This window comes from Podarcis pityusensis, assembly GCF_964106645.2.
Source record: "Podarcis pityusensis genome assembly, chromosome: 7".
Taxonomy (NCBI): domain Eukaryota; kingdom Metazoa; phylum Chordata; class Lepidosauria; order Squamata; family Lacertidae; genus Podarcis; species Podarcis pityusensis.
The window spans coordinates 84,866,082-84,886,069 of NC_138031.1; the positions used below are offsets into that span (position 1 = coordinate 84,866,082).

Here is a 19,988-nt window from a genome sequence, read left to right on the forward strand (position 1 = left end):
GCATTTGGAGCATTATTAAAGTCTTGAAATCTAATTCCTCAGTCTTCTCTGTTTAATAACCTGTGACCATGTAATGAACTGCAGTGTTATTAAATCTGTATCAGTAATGGCTGTCCCAAGTGCCTCAGGGATTCAGGGGGATTTAGGCTATGCTTGGAGCATGGGGTGCTAATCTGAAAACATGCACCAGCGTCCACATCAAAGCAATATTCTAATAGGGTCAGATTCCAGGGCAAAATCCTGCACAAACCACTTTCACAAATCATCACTTTAAAAAAGAAAAGAAAATGCACACCTAAAAATATAAAGCATTAATGGGGAGCTGCTTGAAAACAGATATATAATACAGGTACAGTCATCAGAGAAAGGACTGGCCACAGCTCCTTGCTGAGTTTATGTGTAGAGGTAGCAATGGAAAAAGAACTGGAATGACATGACCAGCTCCTCTGGCTACAAAAGAATTGCGCGGTGACAGTGGGAACTGTTTTCCAAGGAAAGCTGGCAGGCATAGCTGTTTTTTATTTATTAAGTTTCAAAACTAATATTCTGCATATACATTAACAGAAAAACAAACATGAGGCATAGGGCAATAACAATTGTTCATAATATTGCTATACTATTATATAAAGGATCAGTACGGTTAAGCTGACAACTAAGAAGTTGAGGGTCAAAGGATTATGTTGAGAAGGATTATGGTTGCGTTTCTTCCAGCCAAGGTGAGTATGGAGCAAGTTACTTGACCCAGAGGTCCGTAACTGCCGAAGGAACAGGTGGATGTATTTGATGGGTTTTAACAAAGTCTAAAAATTCCCCACCAGACTGTCATGAAGGAGCCTGGTTCTACCTTTCCCTTTAGGAATCTGAAATGTCGTCTCAGCTTTTTTGAAATGTTTGACATCTTTTGTTCTTATATGTGATGGAAGCCACCTAGAGTGGCTGGGAAAACCCAGCCAGATGGGCAGGGTATAAATAATAAAACTATTGTTATTAAATTATTATTATTTTCCTGAAGAGCAAAAGTTCCAAATCTTATTCCACTAGTTTGTAATATTGAAATCAAAAGTGTCTTCCAGCATTGAGTTAGACAGTCTGGCTGCAAGAAATCAGGAAGGCATGCAGTTCTTTGGATTTAATATCCCCATTTATTCCTTCAAATAGCCAGAGTAAAGCAAGTTTTGGAGAAAACTGAATATGGTCTTTAATAATTTTTAAAATGTCTACTTATATCTCAAACTATATTTGTTGTTTTGGACATTCCCACCACATATGTGCGCCGTTGACTGTATTCTCTCCAACACAAATGGTAGGACTCCAAAGAGATACCGGAAAAATTGACCAGTGTAAAATACCATTTATGAGCGATTTTTAATGCCTGTTCCCTTGTAAGAACAGTGTTAGATTTAAAGGGGCCTTCCCCCCACATTCCTGACCAGGTAGCTTCATCTTTGGTTTCCCTCAGGTTCATCTCCCAATTAGATTTTAAACTTGTTTAAAATCTCATAATACAAATTCAATAAGCTCTTAAACATTGCTACCACAAATACCTTTCCATTAGGAGAACAGATGAATGGCATGAGAGTGGACTACAGGGTCTTGCAATAGATCTAAAAGTTGATAAACGTGAAGCCATCTTACAGGTAAGGTTCCTTAATGTCAAGGTTAATTGCTTTCTTGAGATTGGGCATGAATTTTGGTAAAAATATTTCAAACAATAACCCTTTGGTTGTCAAAATAATGTATTCTTAAGAGAGAGGTCATTAGCTTTAGAATAGTACTTCATTGGCATTAGTGGTGAATATACGAACAGTATTTTTTCTGCCATTTTTTCCAAATGTCAATAGAGCATTGTGTGTATGTGTTTAATATTATTACAAAAGGCATGTGAAATTGGATTGAACAAAAATTGAGGAAAAGGTATGTTTCCTATTTGAGAGTTTCCTAATTGGACCCATGTCTTGTTGGGACAGAATATCATGCTTGCAGGCACAATTCTATGAGCTTAAAACGGATACAACACAACAAGGTGGAGGCTTGAAGTAAGAGAAAGAGGAGACGTGGCCCTCTTCCAAGGCACATTAGCTCTCCCAACCCACCCTTAACCATAACTATGCCCAAAATTCATCTTTGAAACAGCTGTAATGTGGAGCTGGGCAGACCAGAAGTCATAAAAGCACAGGTGACAAGAAGCTCAAAGCTTTATTTCCATAAGACTCCCAAAGATATTAAAATAACACAATCCTTGCCAAAGCTATATTGATAATCTATGTGTCTGCAGTGAGCAATATTTCCTGATCACTTTACAGTTGCCAAAATTTGACTACACTAAGGTGAAGATAGCAAACACTCTATTGAAGAGCCCTCATGTGAAAAGTCCTCCCTCTGAAATAGCTAAGGTTTCCCCGCTCCGCACCCCACAAAAAGAACCCCAGGGTGAATAAACTTTGCAGTTTCTAAAGCCCTTTATTTGTACAGTTTTGCAACCAAAGCCAATGAGCTCTGAAAAAGGAGCATGAGCTTGAAAGTCTTGTTCCAGAGAAAAAATGGCTTTGATCATTACAATCACATGCTGAGAATATAAATTGCACATATTTCCCTTTAAGCACACTGGAAATCTGCTTTAAAGAATGTAGCCTCAGGCAAACAAGAACTCTTCTTCTGGACAAATGCTTGAGCTGCCACCCATCTTGAATATCCCAGGACAGAACTAATGCTGAAAAGAGCCAAGGTTAGGGCTGGGATGGAGAACCTGTTTTCAGACTGAGAAATGAATTCTTTTTAAGCTAGCATTCGGGGGGGGGGGGGGGGGAGATACCAGTGCAAAATTAGAGCAACAAACTTTAACTTTAAGGTTGTATAGTAGACTTGTATTTACATACACTCAGACATCCCTCTCTATCCTCCATCCAAGAAGCATGATCAAAATCCAAGGACACATTCTAGCCAGGGGGTGTGGTGTGGGGAGAGTCCCATTTCTGCCTTATGGCCTGGTTTTGCCCAGATTCTGGGCTTGCTGTGAGGTGTCAGTTTAGGCCAGGGGTGAGAAACTTCTGGCCTGAGGGTCAATCTTGGTCAGCTAGGTCTCCTTCAACGAATGAACCAACGAACGAATGAACTAAAATTATACATTTCTTATTATTATCCTCACTATAGCAAATCACAATTCTATGCCATCATTTCTAGCCAATTTGTTTTTATTAAGGCCACAGCTGTGATACCATTTAAAAAGAAAATTTGCAAAAATACAGTGGTACCTTGGTTTACAACCATAATCCGTTCCGGAGGTCTGTTTGTAAACCAAAACAGGTTTTAACTCAAGGAGCGCTTTCAACAATGGGACCTCCAAAAAAAATTTGTTCGTAATAAAAAAAAAAAAGGGTTGTAATCCAAAAAAAGATTGCGAACCGGGACATGCACTTCTGGGTTTGACGTGTTTGTAATCCAAAACGTATGCAAACCAAGACATATGCAAACCAAGATACCACTGTATGGATTTCCATCATTTCTTTTGCACTTAGAATAGTAACAATTGTTCTTACCAATCCAAATGTAGTCTAAAGTTATAAAGCACTAAATTCATGCCTTATAACTTTATTTCAGCCACGAATGGTTACTGTACAGTAATAAATGATTGCCAGTTATGTAGTCCAATTTCAGAAGGTTTTTGTTTTAATATTGCTATATATATATATATTGTTGGGGAAATAAACAAGAAAATTGTCGCTGTTGTTTATTTCTCCTTTTGCCCCACTGATATAGTACCTGACTATACAGGAAAGTGGTTTTCTTTCTGTCAGTGATTGTTTTAGATTCCCACAAGCGATCCAACCCAAAACATGTTTCAGATTGCAAGCAAGGATAGATCTCGTTATTTTTCTGCTTTCACTGCCTTTTCAAAATCCACCCACACAGGAGCAAAGTCTGATTAAAAGGAAACGACAGCACTTCACTTCTTTCCACACAGCCATGCCTGCTGTGTTTCTGATGCTGCTCTCTACCTGAAGTCTCTGTGTAACAGCCAAAGGTTTATTGGCTGTTTCCCAAACTTTTTGGGAGCCCCTGTGGTTTGCATGGCCCGCTAAGAAAGACGATAACCCAATAAAATTCAAAAGAGCGACCAATTAATTGCATGTTTAATTGAAATCCAATTACAAGTTCTTCTCGTTGAATTAACGTAAGGGACGAAGCTGATCCAGCAGCTTTTCAAGGCGGAGGTGTGTGTGTCGTTTACACCTGCGCAGGTAACCCAGGGAGGCTCACCTGGCGCCATCGTTTCCCTGGGCAGCCCTTCGCCCTTTTCAGAAGCAGGTGGGATTCTTCCCGTCAGCCCTGCTTGGCGCTTTATTTTCCCTTGCGGGCAAGACGAAGCGGCTCACAAGCCCCAATAAATAACAGTGATAATGGCAATGACAGCCCCCCCCCCCCACGGAGAGCGCGGCTGCAGGTGCGACGGGGTCTCGGCGCCTCACCTGTCCTCGGTCGGCGAGGGGTCTCCGTCACAGGGCCGGGCCGGGCCCACAGGCCGGTGGCGGCAGAGGGCGACGGTGCCGCCGCCGCCTCCTCCTCCGGGGAGCCTCACTGCGCACGGGAGAGAAAGAGACAGAGATGAGGAGAGGGGCGAGAGGCCCCCGCCGCGCCCTCCCTCCGCCCCGAGACGGGACGCACCTCCCCGGCCGAGGCTCCACAGCAGCCGCCACAGCATCGTCCCGGCGACCATAGAGAGGGGCCTCGTCGCCCCCCGCCAGAGCGCCCGGCTTGCGTCAGGCTCGCGCCACGAGCGGCTGACTTCCGGGGGGTCTCCGGCGAGCTCCGGATGCCCCGCCCCTTCCTCTAAGAGGCCGAAGCGGGAGGGAGGGGAAAATAACGGAAGGAGCCTGCGCGTGCGCACTGGAGCCGAGCGCGCGGTTCGTTGCGTGCTCTCGACCAACGGTTTCAGGACGCGAATGCGCCTGCGCGCGACAAGGAGGCTTATCCTCGCTCTTTGCCATATTCCCTCAAGTGAAAATCCGGACAGATATGTTGAGATTTTTTTTGGGGGGGGGAAACAGCTCCCCCAACCAAAAAAGAAAGAAACAAAGAAGTTTGGGGGCCTTTTCGGATTTTTAAAGGGTTATTTTCAAAAGAAAAAAAGAAAATAAACCCCCTTGTCATATGTCCGGGTTTTGCCAATTCCGCAAAAAGCGCCCCGTTTCCCTGCCCGATTTGCAGACGTGACAGGGAAAACCCGGACGAATGGCAGCCGTAGTTTGGAGTGCGGCTGCTGCGCCTTGCTCCTTAAAGTGGCTGGGCAGGAGCTTTCTGGAAGAGAGAGATGAATTATTATGGTTATGTGGCTTATTGAATTTATACAGCACCACCCTTCACCCAAACTTGGCAGGGAGCGATTTACAGCGCAAGAAAGTAGGAAAAGCACAGAATACAGAGAGGAGAAATGCCAGCTCGCAATCTTTTCTAAATAAATTGAATAAAACCGCTTAACCCACTGAAAGATATATTTGAAAAATGCATGTTAAGGGGAACAATGCCAATTGTTAAGTATGATAGCTACAGTAACAGGGTGATGTGCTCCATTGTGACATGTCCCCCTGCTGAGTGACTTGGCTGAGAATTTGGGAAGAGCAACTATTTGAGGATAGTTCAAAAAAAAAAAAAGATGCTGTTTATATGAACTGTGTCTTCTGAAAAATGAAAATTTCTTCATCTCGCCTGTAAGTCGGAGCTCTTCTTCTTTCCACAGTCTGCTTCTTTTGCTATCCCTTAAGATTTATTAACATAGGGAATCAGGTCATGGTTAGATTTATTTTTGAAGATTGTCCTCAAGGCCATCTTAGATGCTCTGAGGGAAATGGCTTGCCTTCCCCCTTGTGGGCATCATCACAAGAAGAGCATCTCCCAATTTTGGCGGGTCCTTTGCCAAGATCCCCCCTTCTATGGGTTCAACTGCTTGCTGTACTCTCCAACAGAGGTTTCTGAAAGTAGGTTTAGTTGCCAGGTGCTCCAAATTCAGCACAGAGATACAGAGTATCAAGGAAGTATCTAGAACCCATTTCCTGATTATTTTCCCTCTTCTTCCCTAGGTATCAAAGGCTACATGGGCTGCTGGTCTCCCGTTGTCACATGCCAAAGATCCATCCCCTGTTCTGTGAGGAGGAGGTAGAAATATCGCCACATCAATGGGATGATGAAGTAAATGTAATTAAAAATGAGAAGGAGGAGTTAATGAAGATAAGAACCATATACGTATGACTGTATAACCAGTGAATGAATGCGACTGATGCCAATATGGATAGTGAGTGTTGATCTTTGTTCATGAGGAACAGGGAGGCCAGAGAGAATCTGGCTGCGGGGTGGGGTGGGGGGCAGCTCCCTGATTCAAGAAGAGTTCAGCGATGGAATGAGGAAGGAAGACAGGTAGGCTAATGTAAGCCACCTTGAGATTGTTGCAGAAAGATGGGTTATCAACATAATAAATGAAAATGATTCTTAATATTTTCATTTATTATTATGTTGATAACCCATCTTTCTGGGTTTCTTTTTTTATATATAATAATTTTTATTAACCGGCCAATCAAATCAAATTAAATCACATCACATAAATTCCGAATTACAAAGCCGAATTTTAAATTTTGTTGGGGGGACCCATATTTCAAGATCCGAAGGGGGATTCTGATCATCTTCTTGCTACTGCGTTAATGTCCAAATCAGTCCAAATCAGTATCTTTCTAGGTTTCTCGTCTTTTCTCTTCCAGGCAGCGACAGCAGTGAGGCCCGCAACTCCAATACAGCTCTCCTCCCACCAAGACCCAGTTCTATGGTATAGATATATACCATAGATTCCGGCGTATTAGGCGCCTGGGCGTATTAGTCTTATAAGCCCAGTTGCCTAATACGCTGGGCAGCTCCGTGCCGGGAGAAGGCCGCCCGGCACGGAGCGGGGCCCGCCGACCCTGCTGCTGCTGCCACTCTCTCTCGGTGCGGAGCAGAGGCCGCCGCAGCGGGGGGGGGGGGGCGGATATCCGGCGTATAAGGCGACCCCCGACTTTTTAACCTCTTTTTCGGGGTTAAAAAGTCGCCTTATAGGCCGGAATTTACAGTATTTAAAAAACACCATGAGTCTCCAGTGTGGTCCCTTAGCTTACTTGTCCAATAATGGAAAGAAGAAGTCCCAGAATGGATAGCAAATCTTATGAAATATGCAGAAATGGCAAAACCCACTGCTTACAAACTGCTTACAAAAGAATGGAAATATTTACAAATAAACTGTAAACAGATAAGAACATTGTAATAACCTGCAGTTTTATAAGAGTATATTTAAAGTAGATGAATAAATGAGCAAATTAAGTTAATTTGGCTATGCAGGGGAAAAAATATAAAATATTAAGTGACAGAAAGAGGGGAACGGAAGTTGAATTTTGAAATGTTAAAATGATTGTAAAGTTATTGAAATGTATAAAACTGAAAATCATAATAAAAAAGTAATGTCCTCCTGGACATTTTTGTCCTCCAGGAAAAAAGCCACAAGTGGGGTCCTGGGCCCATTGCTCTTCAATGGCTTTATAAATGACTCGAATGAAGGAGTTGATCATCAAATTTTCAGATGACACCAAACTGGGAGGGATATCTATTGCTGCAGAAGATAGAGTCAGAATTCAAAATGACCCTAACAGATTGGAGAATTGAGCACAAGCTAACAAAATGAATTTCAACAGGGACAAATGTAAGGTTTTGCATTTAGGCAGGAAGAACCAGATTCACAAATATAGGATGGGGCACAGCTGGCTTACTAGCAGTAAAAGTGAAAAGGATCTAAGGGTCTTGGTGGACCACAAGCTTAACATGAGTCAATGGTGTGATGCAGCAGCAAAAAAAGCTAATGCTATTCTAGGCTGCATCAACAGAAGTATAATGTCCAGATCAATGGAAGTAATAGTGCCGCTCCAATTCTTTTGTGAATGAAATAAAATGGTTTCAACTAGTTTTTAATAGCCAATAATCAAATGTAGAGCTTGGGGTACATCTAAACAAGGCTTAGATCAACTCCCCAGATGTTCAGTGTCCAGGGGTTCAATACCTGGCACCCAGAAACTCATGAAACGGGGGAGTCTGGCACTCACAGACTCATAACATTTCACTTCCTTGCAACCTAAGGAAAGCTGTTTATTGGCAGAACACACTGGGCAGAAAAAGAAAGAAACGGGGATGAGGAGGTCTAAGGGTGAAGTCTCGCTCCTAGCAACAAGTCATAGGAAATATCTCCCATTTTGTAAACTACTTTGAAGGTGGTGGTTGCTTTATAATCCAGCGGTAGATAAATTTTATGAAATTAATTGATTTGGGCTCCTCCAAACCACTTGGAGGAAGGAATGGAGGGGGTGTTAATCAAATCTGCAGATGACACCAAACTGGGAGGGGTAGCTAATGCCGCAGAAGACAGAATTGGGCAGCAAGAACCAGATGCACAATAGAAGATGGGGGACACCAGGCTTACTAGCGGTACATGTGAAAGGGATCTAGGGGTCTTGGTGGACCACAAGCTTAACATGAGTCCACAGTGTGATGCAACAGCAAAAGAAAAGAAAAAAAAAGGCTAATGCTATTCTAGGCTGCATCAACAGAAGTCTAGTGTCCAGATCAAGGGAAGTAATAGTACCACTCTATTCTGCCTTGGTCAGACCACGCTTGGGAGTCCTGTGTCCACTTTTGGGCACCACAACATAAAAACGCTGTTGACAAGCTTAAACTTGTGCAGATAAGGGCAACCAAGATGATCAAGGGTCTGGAGAGCAAGCCACATAAGGAACGGTTGGAGGAGCTGGGTATGTTTAGCCTTGGAAAAGAGGAGGCAGAGAGGAGATACGATAGCCACCATCAAGTATCTCAAGGGTTGTCACATGGAAGAGGGAGCAAGCTTGTTTTCTCCTGCTCTGGAGGGTAGGACTAAAACCCATGGCTTCAAGTTACAAGAAAGGAGATTCCAATTAAACATCAGGAAGAACTTTCTGACATTAAGAGCTGCTCGACAGTGGAACAGTCGCCCTTTGTAGGTGGTGGACTCTCCTTCCTTGGAGGTTTTTAAGCAGAGGTTGGGTGACCATCTGTCATGCATGCTTTAGCTGAGATTCCTGCATTGCAGGGGGTTGGACTAGATGACCCTTGGGATCCCTGCCAACTCTACAATTCTATGATTCTATGCCATGAAGAATCCAGAATAGAACTATATGGATAGAAAAAGCTTAATTCTCAGTGATTGAGTTGCAAGGAGGTTTCGCCTCCACTCCAATGGTTTGTCTTAATGTATCTCTTTGCGTTCCCCTATTCAAGTGAACATTTACCATTCTTGTTCTGCCTTTTGTCAGTATACAGGGATCTCCCTCACAGGGATCTAGAAGCAGGAACCACTCTTGCTACACAAATACACATACACACACCTAATGATGGGTGTTTTGCTAATAGATGGACAGACAGACAACAGGCAGCGGCAGCTTAGCTCCAAAGCCTGAAGACTTCATCTTCCGTGCAATGTTGGAGACCAAGAACCTGCTTTCATACCACTCTGTAACAGCAGGGTTTGATCTCCCCTAAATTGGTTATAGAGACATTGGATTAGCAATTTTGAGGTAGTAAGGATGGAAGATAAAACAAAGTGTGACAGGCTAAGCAGCCTCTGTCACTGGGATTGATCATAGAGCTAATATCCAGTGACAATAGCGCATAAATAACACAATAACCCAGCTTTGGATATTGGCACTATCACAGCCCTTTAACCTAGCAATAACTCATTGGGAAAGCGTAATCGTATCAGAGGCACTGCACAACGGCTCTTCTCCCACCTGCCACTTCTGTAAGGTGCTGAAGCCAGACCGCTGGCAGGTGTAGAAGTAACTGCATTAGCTCCTTTGGGGAATTTTTTAAGAGGTTCCGGTGAGCTGAAAGTACACTGCTTATCTGAAAGCACTGCACCAAGGAAAGCAAGCATGGGTTGTGAGCTCTCTCAGAGAGCACATGTCAGAATATCTATGTCTCCTGTCAATTCTTGCCATTTCACAGCGGAAGCTCTTCTGTTGGGCAAAATAGCCCTCCCAGCACCTCCAGAGCCATAACCCAATCTTTCTCCTGTCACAATCATTAATAAATTTTTCACTGACTCAAAGGCTTTTTAAATGCTTTGCCCACCTCTTCTTAGCCAATCAAAAATAATCACTGCCAGCAGGTCCCACCCCTGTCTCCAGTATCTCCATCCCACAGGAGCGGCTTTGGTAGGAAGGTGGAGTCTTTTGCTCATTCCCCTCCCTTCTCTTCCTCTTTAAGAAACCAAAGAGAGAGAGATAAACAAGCTAAGGTTTTATAAGAAGGGTGGGGTAGGGCACTGTTAGCCATTCCTGTCAGACAATCCATATTAAGCTTATTTTACAAATTTTTGACCAGTGTCTGGTGACTTCTATATTTAAAAATATTTAGGGGGGAAACTGAATTTGACAACTTTGTGTAATTTAGATTGAGTTGCAGGAGGAAAGTTCAAGCACGGTGTTTCAGATTCTGAGTGATTGTCAGTCCAGGCACTCAGTCACCCGAATGTTGTCTGACATCAAGGTCTCCAAGTCGGAGAAAACCAGAGTGATGTCATCAGCAAACTTACTAAGCATGTGGGCCATGCCATTTATTTTAATACCTTTAATACGATAATTTGCCTAACACTGTTTTACCACTGGTTTGATTGCTGAAATGAAAAGCTGGGGTGATAAAGGGCACCCCTCTTTGGACCTGAAATCTGGTCAAATATTGGTCATTCTGCACCACCTCCTTAAGGTACAATGAATCTAAGCTTCGGTGAATGTGTGTGACTGTTGGAGAAAGGGAGGGGTCAGCTCGTTCTTCTTTTACAATAATGAAGCTGTGAACTTAATAGGCATTAATTGGCAGGGATTGTGAGGGAGACTCTGCTGGCTGGAAGCATATGGAAGCAGCAAACTGGAACTGGTGACTGACAGTTAGAACCTGTGGTGCTCTCATAATTCCAACAGCAGATCTGTGATGGATGTGTCGGCTTCCCACTGCTCTGCCTTTCAGGCAGATAGACCTGCATCACTTCTGTTACCAGCTGCATCCTGAAAGGGAGAAAGACAAAATAGAAGGAGAGGAATGGAAGAGGAGGAGCTATTCTCTAAACTACCATGCATAATTTTTTCAAAATGTGTTAAATCTCTATGCCCTTGGTCCATATTATTAAAGTGTTCAACTGGTATCAATACAACCACCCGAAACTCTTATTTTTTTGGATTAGTTTTCCATGCATCTCTCGGTATGGATTGTGTATTTATGTAGTAATCCATCTTCGGTGCATCTGTGTTTATGTTCCTATCATTTTGATAGAAGTCTGGAGATCTGTGGATCGGTGTCAGAGGGGAGATTTCTGGCAATAAACTACCTTTCCTATGATGCCAGACCTTCAGTGCAGTATTGATGGTATAGTGGATTTTTTTATTTGCTATGTTTTCCTTTTTATTAAAATGAATGCCATCTGTATCTCCTGTGCCAATAAAGTTTTCTTTCAACTTGTACCCATTGTTTTTTTCCTGTGTCATTCATGAGGGTAATTAGGTATCTAAATTGGGATGCTTTGTTATAAAGTAAAGGTTGTGGGATCCACATCCACCTTCTAAAGGGGATTTGTATCTCATGGTTTTTACTATTCTGGGTTTTGTGGTTTTGAAGGTGAAAAATTCTATTTGTGATGCCATCTCTAGAGATGATGGTATTTCCCAAGGTAGTGTATAGAATAAGTACGTAAATGTATGTGAATCAAGGTAAGAGCATCATTTTTATGGTAGCTCTTCTACTGAAAAGTGAAAGATTCCAATGAGACAATGTCTATCTCTGGCTTCATTCTGGACCACAATCAACCATAATTATGGCAATATAGTTTATTTTTGAAGACCTGCACACTTAAATATCTAAATGAGGATACCACTAATGGTATTTGTAACATTTGTGCAAATTTAAGTTGTAATTTGGGTAGTATATTGAAGTCTGATCTTTGATAGTTCACTTTTGGGCCCCAAACCCATGGAAAAGTTGCTGAATAAACTGGATCTAATCTAGACTTTGATCTAATCTAAGATTTTGCCTACGTTCTTAAGATTATACCCACACTTCCTCCCTTTTCTGTATGTTCAGCTTTACCTCTGGCTAGAGCTTACAATGTGCATATCTCCATGCTCTTTGTGCAGTGTTCAGAATACTGATGCAGATCACAAAGAACTCCTCCACACATAGTCTCTGCTTAAAGGTTTGGCTAAATGTACAGAGATCTGGAAGAGGTCTACAGGTGTAATTCAGATTCATCATCGAATAGGGCTCAAGTGTAGAGTAAGAAGTATAGACAGGTCAAATGTTATACATGTAATACATGTCGATGTGAAGCAATTCCTGTATTTAAGGATATGTTATGATTGTGACAACTTTCGCTTTTGCTGTACTTCCTTGGTTCTTGTTCTGATATTTAAATAACACCTTGAAGGCAATGACTTTTAGGTCAAGGATCTATTAAGTAGAATCACCATATGACTGGATATTTCTTACATTTTCAGGTGTAGGGATGCAGGTGGCGCTGTGGTCTAAACCACTGAGCCTCTTGGGCTTGCCGTCAGAAGGTTGGTGGTTCGAATCTGTGTGATGGGCTGAGCTCCCATTGCTCTGTCCCAGCTCCTGCCAACCTAGCAGTTTGAAAGCACACCAGTGCAAGTAGATAAATAGGTACTGCTCTGGCGGGAAGGTAAACAGCGCTTCCATGTGCTCTGGCTTCTGCCTGAAAAGTGAGATGAGTGCCACATCCCATAGTTGCCTTTGGCTGGCCTTAACCATCCAGGGGTCCTTTACCTTTACTTTTACATTTTACATTTTCAGGTAAGAAATGACTGGACAAAGAAATTACATTTAAAAAGTGAGGTGGGGCAACGGGAGTGCGGTAAGTAAAATTCAAGCTTTTAAATCAGCTTAGAGTGCATTAATTGCTGCACTGTAAACCTTTTGAACAGTTTAAGACTAAGCTGATCTTCGGAGCAATTTAAGCAGTTTAAAATCCTCAAAGGACTTAACATTCTACCCAGGTTAACTAAACTCAAGTAGCTTAAAGCAGTAAAGTAAACATGGTCTCTCATAAGTTTAATTCCCACAGGGTGTAAGAATCAGCGTGCTCCAAAGGGAACAGTTCCATTTTGGTATCTTTTTTTGCAAAAATATTTGTGTCACATTATTGATGTGTAAACATTACTGAGTACAGTGGTACCTCGGGTTACATACGCTTCAGGTTACAGACACTTCAGGTTACAGACTCCGCTAACCCAGAAATAGTACCTTGGGTTAAGAACTTTGCTTCAGGATGAGAACAGAAACCGTGCTCCGGCGGCATGGCGGCAGCGGGAGGCCCCATTAGCTAAACTGGTGCTTCAGGTTGAGAACAGTTTCAGGTTAAGAACGCACCTCCGGAATGAATTAAGTACTTAACCCGAGGTACCACTGTACAGGCAGTGACCATTTTAGGCGCATCTCATATATGTGCGACCAGTCATGTGCACATCTCACTGAACCTGGAAGTGACCCAAAAACATCCCTAAAATGTTGTTCCTGTAATGTGGAGCAGGGACAGCAAAGACCAGAAATGGGAAGAATTGGCCACATGTCAGAAGCGGGAGTCAGGTGAAGGTCAGCAGCGACGACAACAACAACAACAACAACAACAACAACAACAACAACAAAACTGATGTCAGTGAAGTTAACTCTTTATTCAAATAAATCAAAACAGCACAGGCCTAGCGATTCCAGCTCTTCCCAGTAGGTCTTACCTGAATGAGGCAGTTGTGAGGAATGAAGGTCCCTGCTTCCCACAGCTGCCTAAGTCCAGGTTTTTCCCCCAAGCAGTCATAGACTGCACCTGTGCACAACCAACCTCTCCTCTGCCCTTTTAATTTCTCTCTGTGTTCTAGGAGACCAGGGGAGAAGGAAGCTGGTTCCAGTCTCCTCCAGCCTCCTCTTCAGCCTTTGAGTCTGGACTGTTCTCTGCTACAGCCTCTTCTTGCTCACTAAAACCTGTTGTCCCTTCAGCTTCCAAAACCTCCTCCTCTTCCCAGTTTGCTAGTCCTTCGCCCTCTGACCACCCATCGTGGATCTGCCCCCACTACTTTCTCCTGAGCTTTCCCCCTCCAGGAACTGATGTCGCCACAGCTGGTGGGATGGGACAGAGCCCCACAGCCCTGGGCAGTGGCCAAAGCTGCTCCCTCCTGCCCGCAACTGTTTGGGAAAGGAGGCAGCCCCCAAGAAGGGTTATAGGAAGTGTGAGCGCTGGGTGGGTGTCTGCTCAAGGTGCAAGGCAGCCGCACGGTGGGCCTTCCTTCCACCACCGCCCCTGCAGAGGAGGCTTCACAAAGGAGCCTGGGTATCAGTGTACACATGACTCACACAGAGACAAGGTCTCTCTCTCTCTCTCTCTCTCTCTCTCTCTCTCTCTCTCACACACACACACACACACCAGTGGCGTCGCAACAGGGGGGTGGGGGCAGTGTGCCCCGGGTGCCATGTCTGGGGGGGTGACAAGAAGGCACCTCGCGGGGGCGCGAGCAGCCATTGCGCTGCCGCCGCATGTGGAGGATCCTCTGTTCGCGGCTGCAGCGGTAAACCGCTATGTACAGCGCATGTGCAGCATCGTACACATGCGGCGTACATAACGACGATGCACATGCGCTGTACATAGTGGTTTGCTTCCAGCGCCGCTGCAGCACTGTACGGACGGCGGTGGGATCCCTCCGTTGCCACTACAGCCGTGAATGGAGGATCCTCTGTTTGTGGCTGCAGCTGTGAGCAGAGGATCCCGGCACCATCCATATGGCGCTGGAGCGCTGGCACCGGCAAACCGCTATGTACAGCGCATGTGTGGTGTCGCTACGTACGGCACATGCGTCGTATGTAGCGACGTTGCACGTGTCCTACATAGTGACGTCCCCGCCCAGGTGTCGTTCGCCCCTGACACACACACTGACTCCGTCAAACCAAAGGAGGCAAAAACTCACAACCTGTGTCCTGTAGTCATCATAAATTAATGCCAATTAAGCATTTTGCACTCAAAAGCGTGACTTGTCCGCAGAGCTGGATTCTCCTTTCATCAGCACAAAAGGAGAGAAAGAGAAAAGAGGGATCCTTAGGAAAGGAACTGGAAACAGAACTGGCAGAAACATGGTGCCGTTATACAAATCCATGGTGTGATCACATTTGGAAGACGGTGTGCCGTTCTAGTCACCTCAGCTCAAAAAAGATATTGTGGAGATGGGAAAAGCTTCTGAAAAGGGCCACCAAAGTGATCGAGGGGATCGAGCAACTCCCCTGTGGAGTAAGGTTGCTGCATCTGGGGCTTAGAGAAGGGGTAAGTCAGAGGCGACATGTTGAGATTTGTGCATTGCAGGGGGTTGGACTAGATGACCCTCAGGGTCCCTTCCAAGTCTATGATTCTATGGTTCTGCGTAGCAGCAGCAGCAGCAGCAGCAGCCATGGACCTCTCCTCTCATGTGATGTAGGAGTCAGTAAGGACAGAGGAAAAACTAGAACAGTGTCTAATAGGAGAGATACCTAATGATGCCACAAAGGCAAGGCCACACTCTTAATCATTGGCACCAGGTTATAAGAAGGTCAGCCAGATATATCTAAAATCAGGATTATAACAAGGAGATTATCCCACCTGAAGAAGTCTCTCTGAAGTTCAAAGAGCCAATCCTTCAAATATGTTAAACATCTCCCAAAGTAATTAACCAAAGCAACTCTGAGATAGGAAAATCTTTGCATATTTAAGGTACTTCAATGTGGACTTTTCTGCCTGCTTGCTGGGAAATACTAGCCTTTGTGGGAAGAAATCTGTATAAGCCCTCTCTCTGTTTCAGGCAGTGTCACAAAGAAGTCCCACAACTGAGGCATCACAGCCATAAGACCAGTTTAGGCTTCCCACTGGCTCATGAGGGGCCAGTAAAAACAAACAAGCCAGGAGTAGCTGGAGAAACCTTTATGTTATGGATTTGTGTGATGAGAAAATGGCATGTTTGATATTTGTTTATTTTATTTTAGACATTTCAGGTTTTCATTGCCTAGGCTTTCTGTGATTTAAATGAAACACTTCCTCTTTGCAGATAGATGTTTTGGTTCCTATTGATCCCTGCTGGGGAGTTAGTAATTTTGCCTCCAAAAGCCGGTATGTGGATTGTCTTGTACCATTTTTTGTGTGTGGAGTGCAGTGGAGCCAACTAGTGAGGGACATTGTTGGCTGCCTTGAGTTAGACTCTGCCATTCATCCCCCCCAATCCCCTCCCAGGAGCTCAAGTCCACCCCCTTCCCCCATTGTCAAATGTATGTTAGACCAAGAGACTGTGTGTGGCCTTGAGTTTTAGGGCTGCAAGCAGACACTTGGAGTTGGGCTGATACTTTAACTACTGTACTATGTTATAAGAATTTTTAAGGTCTCAAATATAGAATAAATATTCATAAATGCACACATATCTAAATATATAAACCATGTATCTGAAATAGTATGAGAGAGCAATCCTGAAGCCATTTTGACTCTCCCAATGACTTCAAGTATTCCTCTGCAGTAAGGGAGGCAAATTGGGAAAGCCTTCCCATTGCCTTTTTGCTTACAAATCCTGTCTTAAGGACGTGTTTGTGTATGAATAGGGTAAGCCTGTGACCAGGAACTAAAGTATTGACCATCATAAAAGAATGGCCAGGCTGCCCGGGTAATGCAATCAGTGACCATTATCTGGTATCCTGGCAGACAGGATTTCTGCTGTAGACCATCTCCTGTGAAGGATGTATGATATTTCGGTGTGGTCTTTGGCTAAGGGGGTTGGGCAATGTCAAAAGTCTTTAAAGGTTCCTGCACACTTTTGTTCAGGGTCTCTCCCTCCTTGGAAGGAAGGGCACGAACTCTGTTGCAACAGAAAAATAAATATCTGCCTTGCTCTCCGCTGGATCCTGCCTCCATCCATTCTTCTCTGACCAATCATAGTCTTAGGGGACTCAGAGCCCCATGGGGAGTTGGGCAGCAAAAGCCAAACCCCAATTTTCACATCAACTATAAATGAGGGGATTCTGAAGTGGGGTGGGGGGGAGGTTATACCCATAGCTGTCAACGTTTCCCTTTTTAAAAGGGAAATTCCCTTATTCCGAATAGGATTCCTCGTAAGAAAAGGGAAAAGTTGACAGTTATGGTTATACCTCACAAGCTCCCTAAATTTTCCACCACAACTTGGGGGAACATTGCTTTCAAAACCTTTCGTATAGCAAGTGCTTAAACGTCCAAGGACACAGAAGGCTGCTTTATATTTGTGAATCCAGAAATATTTCCCCTTCTCTGCCTAATGTTTTGTACTCTCACAGGTGCATCTCATTCCTTGCATTGTCCGGGTGCGTTGCCATGGCAACTCCTCTGCCAGGAACCCGGTGATTGCAGTGTCACTCTAATGGAGCCTGCCTGAAGTGTCGATGATTGTCTATCACATTGTCAGTCAGTGGTTGATTGAAACTGGTGAGTTTACCCGTGTTTGTTGATGCTGTAAGTGAAATATGCTGCAACAGAGTTTATTTCCTTGGTTAACCCCCAGAGAAGTCAGAGAACTGTATAAACCAAACAGTAATGGCTCTGTTTTGTTTCATATGTACAATTTCTGTTTCACCTGTCACCTGTCCAAATCCCACCCTGTGATAACTGCACTGGTAGCTTGCATATTCTTACCAGGCCACCCCAGTGCAGTAGGCTCTTGTGTGACCCTCATTCCTTTCAGTGAAGCATGTTCAGGAGAACATCCAGAAGAATTTTGTTGCTATAATTCTACTCTGCCCCCCACGTCGTGTGGCAGGAACATTTTCTCTTCATTCCGCCCTTGACTGATCGAGATATATTGTCGAGGGCGGCATTTCATATAGCTAAAAGTATCACACGGTCATAAGTAAGGAATAAAGTAGCCTGTGTCATCACATATTTTCTGCGTCATTGCGAGTGCCAGGCGTGAACAGCATGGGGATGCAGAAATGGTACTATCCCATCCCGGCTCATGCAGGCCTGAGGCTTGGGAAGAAGTCTAGTTAGAACAAAGTTATAAACTCAAGCAAAAAAGCAACCAGTCCCTGGCAGGACCCCTGGCCTGAGGTTGCCCCCCCCCCAGGCCTGACCCCATCCACAATTTTCTCTCCCTATGACCCCTTTTCCCTCTCCAATTTCCCTTTCCCTCTCCAATATTTAATTGTTAAGTTTGCATTTCGCAAATATAAATCTTCCCCTCAGGGTCTCTTGCTACTTCTTTATATTGGAAGGGAAGGGGGGGTGCAGTGGCGTAGCAAGGTCAGGTGGTACCCAGTGCAGAAAATTTCTTGTCACCACCCCCCACATTGAAATTATTAAAAGAAGGAAAAATAAGATACTTACAGTTGCAAGTGTTATTTTCTGGTTTATTTAATTAATGTTGTGAGCATAAGCACTTTAAACCTTCCCCCCCCCATGGGAATTTCTTATTTTAAAAACATATATTTTTGCCATTTTGTCACCCCCCTCAGTGATGACACCTGGGGTGGTCCGCACCCATCGTGCCCCCCTTCCTATGCTCTGGGGTGGGGTGCATAATACAGTTGTCACTGTCTTGGAGTTGGACAAGCCTGGGGCAGAAAAATCTTTCCCTCCATCTTTTAACACTTGCTTTTAGCCAGATTTCTCTCTTGCAAGCAAGTAATATTGGGTTTATGTTATTAAAGAAGTTTGGAAACCCTTTTTCATTTAATGAGATCTCCCAGATATGACTCAAAGGTCCCCCACTCCCTGTTTCAGATGCCAATTCAACTTACAACCTTTTGGTGTGACAAAGAACTTTCGAACACAATACCCTTTTGATCCATTGTGTGCCCTCTTGCTGGAGATTCTCCAGAGGGAGGTTCCCGCAGTCTGTTCAGGCAAACATTTTGCAGGTGTCCGGCAGAACACTGGAGAAGGAAAAGGAGGGTGATGCTGTTAGCAGATGTTTCCCTGCTCTTGTAGCCTTTTGCCAGCTGCTGAAATTGTGACGTGTTCATAATGCCATAGCCGTGCCAATTCAGGTGAATGTCGTCTAGCAACACGGGCACTTCCAGTTTCTGTGGGAAACTTTGTTTTTGGCAGAATCACAAAAATCTTGATGTCCTGGAGTGGTGCTGAATGTAGTTTTTCTTTGCTGGAATATGTCCCTGTTTGATGTGCCATTTTGTCTTACGTACTTGGTCCTCCTGTTCTTCCAGTGACTAGGATTTCTCCATCTTAAATAAAGTGCCTGGTTCCTTTGTGTGTTGTGCCTGAATGGTTTATGCCCTCCGTGAACAATGAGGTGAAAAGGGAAGTCCCACCTGCACCAGAGATTGTCTCCTGCAGTTTCTCTGTAGCTGGTATCAAGGTTTTATCTCTGCATGGCATATCCCTTGCTCAAATCCTGGAGGAAAAGCACTTGTTTTTCATTCCAAGCCAGTTTCAGGGGGTGTTTTTTATTCAAGAGTTCTTATTTTACCTGGTAATACTCAAGGTATATGACTATGTGCCATATGAGTTTCAGAGGTAGGTTTATATGTCAGATTCTATGGTTTTTTCCAACATCCATAGTCTGTAAGGCTAGATGGAGGAAGCCCACCCAGAGAATTCTGGGACCCCCAAACCAGTCCATCTTCTAACACAGTCCCCCAGGTTCACACCTTTAGCTGGAGTTCCTTACTAGCCGTTATAACAGACTGGATCCTTTCATTGTGCCTCACACCCATGCTGAACGCCTTGCTGGCTGCGGCCTCAGCTTCTGTGATTTTCATGTGAATTGTGTCCCTAGGAGTCTTAGGGCTCTAATCCACCCCTTTGTCAAGTCTTTTTGCTGCAGCTGCTTCTGTGGGAGCTGCTCCATCATCCCTTCAACTTTCTCTATGTGGTTTGAGGCCATTTTTGTTTTTATCTA

At 44.1% G+C, this 19,988-nt stretch overlaps 1 protein-coding gene and 2 long non-coding RNA genes across 3 annotated transcripts in view; 2 read left to right on the top strand and 1 right to left on the bottom strand.

Annotated features, from left to right (window-relative positions):
- Positions 1-4,821, bottom strand: part of DELE1 (DAP3 binding cell death enhancer 1) — a 19,513-nt gene extending 14,692 nt beyond the window's left edge. Inside the window, exons 1-2 of the mRNA XM_081014901.1 lie at positions 4,663-4,821; positions 4,467-4,575 (exon numbers count right to left, since the gene is read on the bottom strand). Coding sequence (XP_080871027.1) covers positions 4,467-4,575; positions 4,663-4,714 — 161 coding nt within the window. The 5' untranslated portion in view covers positions 4,715-4,821. The remainder of the gene's footprint in view (positions 1-4,466; positions 4,576-4,662) is intronic.
- An 86-nt stretch (positions 4,822-4,907) lies between these two features.
- LOC308482092 lies at positions 4,908-7,488 on the top strand. Its single transcript, XR_013988989.1, has 2 exons — positions 4,908-6,524; positions 6,724-7,488. It is a non-coding gene; the product is annotated as an uncharacterized lncRNA (long non-coding RNA).
- Positions 7,489-16,740: 9,252 nt separating this feature from the next.
- LOC308482131 overlaps positions 16,741-19,988 on the top strand; it is a 48,081-nt gene continuing 44,833 nt past the window's right edge. The window contains exon 1 of the long non-coding RNA XR_013989068.1: positions 16,741-17,557. This is a non-coding gene — a long non-coding RNA (uncharacterized lncRNA). The remainder of the gene's footprint in view (positions 17,558-19,988) is intronic.